The following is a 3,581-nucleotide window of genomic DNA, read 5'->3' as shown; positions in this document are numbered from 1 at the left end:
AGACAAATAATCCCAATAATTTTAAAATTAAAATTTTTCATTTTTTTTAGATTAAAGAGGCATCAGTGTCCCAATAATTTTAAAATTTTGTTTATTGGGAAAAATCATTCCTTATTGATTAATTTCTATTTATTTTCTGGAGTTATGATATTGCTTAAAATAATTAAAGAAATTCTTGGAGTGTTCAATGGGTAAAGTTGATATTTGAAAAAGGCATAGTCAACAGCAGAAAAATAAACCAATGGTAGAAGGAAGTGCAATGAACACAACAATGGCCAAACTAAGCCTCTTGTTTGAACCCCTTTTAATATTCTTCTTCTTCACCCCTTCTCTTTGTTGCCCACCATATCAGAAAGAAGCCCTCCTCCATTTCAAATTTCTGTTACTCGGAAACACTTCCTCCAATTCTAACATGGACCTTCATGTTTAGAGACGTGGAACCCCACTTCTGATGACTGCTGTCAGTGGCGACTAGTCGAGTGTACTTTGCCAAAGGCGACTCATCTTTACTTGTCTGATCTCATTCCCTCACTAGACTTGAAACCTGCAGTGACATCTGATGTTTTAGCTCCACTTTTCACTTGCAAACGCTCATTTATCTAGACATCTCTGAAAATAACATACATGGTGAAATCCCGGGAGTTCGGTTTGCCAATTTCAGTAAACTTAAATATCTTCAAATGCAAGAAAATAGTTTCAATGGCTCCATTCCTCCCCATTTGTTTTCTTTAAGGCATCTGGTAGATCTCAACATGGATTATAATTTAATCAATGGAGGGATTCCTCCACAGATTGGAAATCTTACTAATTTGTCTGGGCTTTCACTTTCCAATAAAATTTCTGGAGCAATTCCACCGTCACTATCACATTTGAAAAGTTTAGTTGATTTGAATTTGGGACAAAATTTTCTCACCATGGAGTTACCAACTGACATTGGCAACCTCTCCAACATAGCATCGCTGTTGTTAAATAACAACAATTTGTCTGGAGAGATCCCTCCATCATTTCAAAAGCTGGAACAATTAGAACAACTTGATTTAGAAAATAATTTGTTTGCTGGTGAGATCCCAACATGGTTGGTCAATTTCAAAAACCTCTCAGACTTGAATCTTGGGGCAAACAAACTTGTTTTGAAAAATGCGAGAATAGCACCAAGGTGCATTTTGGATGTACTGTCATTGAGATCTTGCAATCTTTCAGGGCAAATTCCCATTTGGATTTCCAACCAGACCAAGCTTCTCTCCTTGGACTTGAGTGATAATAACCTTGAAGGAACTCTCCCTCAATGGTTAGCTCAATGATATCTTCCAAGTTTGTTTTTATCAAATAACAAGATTTCGGGTTCTCTGCCACCTCGCTTATTTCAACATCATTTTTTAAATGTCCTTATATTTTCAATTAACTACTTCTCAGGAGGATTGCCAAATCCGATTCCCAAAGTTTGCCAAATCCTATTCCCAAACTCATTTTGGCTTAATACAAGCACTTTTATTCCCAAAATCTGGCAAATTTTAGCCAGCTAGCATACCTTGATCTCCATAACAACAACATTGGAGGTGAAATTCCAAAATTTCTCTCCCAGACGTCTTCTCTTCAAATTTTGAATCTTAGAAATAATTCTTTCGAAGGCTCAATTCCAATTAATTTATCATGTCTTAGTGCTCTTTAAATACTTGATCTCTCTTGCAATAACCTTAGTTGAATAATCCCACATACTTTAGTAAATCTTTCTGGGATAATCAATCATCATGACGTATCATCCAGTTTCTTAAGTGAAATTCTTTCCTGGTCTGACAATTGGTTTGTAGCGGGTTACAATCCGAAAGATGATAGAGCTGTTAAGTTATTGCATGATTTGGAATTCTCCCGGAAGAAGTTAAATTGAGGTCTGCCAAAGAAAAACCTTCAACAATATACTCTTTTAGACCTATCTAACAATCAATCATCAGGTGAAATTCCTTATAGTTTAGGTGGGTTAAAAAATTTGAAGTCATTGAGCTTATCACATAACAAACTCTTTGGAAGAATACCTTTGAGTTTTGGCGGTTTACAAAGCTTAAAGAGCTTCAATTTATGATACAACAGTCTCTTCGGTGAAATTCCTTACACATTGGTATATCTCTTTGAGCTGAGTTACTTAGACTTGAGTAACAATAAACTGGAGGGTCGCATTCCATGTGGACCTCAGATGGATACAATGAATGACCCAAATTCTTATGCCAACAATAATGGATTGTGTGGAATGCAAATTAAAGTATCATGTGAGATGGTGCCTTCTAAACCAAAGCTGAAGAGAGAAAGACCAAGAAAGAAAGAGTTGGGAGACATGGTTTTCACGGGAAATGGCAGTGACTAGATATTCTTCTGGGTTTTTGTCAACAATTTTGGTTATGTATGTCATTGGTTACTTCAATATTGCACCACAGCCAGGTAGAAGACGGCTTGTTAGGCATGGTCTTTTCGGTTTTAAGGCATTTGATATGTGTTTTTCTTGGTTTATGCTATTTTAAATAAAGATGTGCAAGATCTGTTTGTGCGAGCAAGAAAGGAGTGTGTGAAATATATCAATGCAATGTTGTTTTTCTTATCACTTTTTCCCTGTAACAATGCAAGAGTTCCTTTCTTTCTTTATGTCATTATTGATTTCTTTACCTTTTTTCTTCAACATGGAAATACAAATAAATTTAATAAGAAATCAAGATGTAAAATGAAAAAGACACCTATGATGAAATTCATTGAACTGAAATGCAAATTTTTTTGGGCTAATACCAACTTCCAATTGAGCTTTAGAGATTTAATTGTTAAGCGTTGCCCAAGCAGTTCCATCCCAAGACAATTACTGAGCACCTGTGACCTAAGAATCAAAAATTTCGATTTGGGAAAGAGCAACCAATTCAACACCATCTTTCTCTTATTGTACCCTTTCTGCATTTATTTGTCATTACTGTTAAAACTAATTTAATATATATATATATATATATATATATATATATATATATATATATATATATATATATATTAGTTAAAAATATTAAAAAATAATTTAAGTTAAATTTAATATATTTTAATCATAAAACTCCAAAATAATTAAATAACATTTTTCTACTATATATAAAATAATAGATTTTTATAAAAAAAAAAATAATAATAACTTCCAATCACAATTTCAAACGATGTCTAAATATTAATAGCAAAACTTTGTGATTTTTCTTGTTCTGAACTTGCTCAAGACCCACTTGTGACCTAAGTCACTCAGTTGCGGACAAATGCTTTCCTTTTTCCTCTTCAATTTTGCACAACAGTGGTTGTCTTCATTGATAATAAATCAACTTGAGTTTTATTTATTCAGAATTGTAAAATCCATCCCGGTGGACTCGTGTATTTATCCTTATTTTTTGTTTTTCAATTAGAAGCAAGCAATTTACTCCAATTTATGTAGAAATAATATCTATATAACTTTGAAATGTCAGATTACTATTATTAAAGAAAAACTATTAAGGATGCCAGACCCAACCTAACACGTATAGGTTAAGATAACAAACTAAACTCTGACCACTAGCAAAAAGCCAACTGCTAAGAGA

The 3,581-nt window shown here is 33.5% G+C and overlaps 1 protein-coding gene across 1 annotated transcript; it reads left to right on the top strand.

Annotated features, from left to right (window-relative positions):
- Positions 1-752: 752 nt before the first annotated feature.
- LOC131182154 (receptor-like protein 46) lies at positions 753-2,356 on the top strand. Its single transcript, XM_058150809.1, has 2 exons — positions 753-1,288; positions 2,086-2,356. Exons 1-2 carry the CDS (start codon positions 753-755, stop codon positions 2,354-2,356), a joined length of 807 nt encoding a protein of 268 aa, XP_058006792.1.
- The last annotated feature ends 1,225 nt before the right edge of the window (positions 2,357-3,581 follow it).

Source organism: Hevea brasiliensis, chromosome 8 (assembly GCF_030052815.1).
Source record: "Hevea brasiliensis isolate MT/VB/25A 57/8 chromosome 8, ASM3005281v1, whole genome shotgun sequence".
In the NCBI taxonomy this organism is placed as follows: domain Eukaryota; kingdom Viridiplantae; phylum Streptophyta; class Magnoliopsida; order Malpighiales; family Euphorbiaceae; genus Hevea; species Hevea brasiliensis.
The sequence above is the reverse complement of the archived record's forward strand: the minus strand, read 5'-3'. Positions and strand labels throughout refer to the sequence as shown.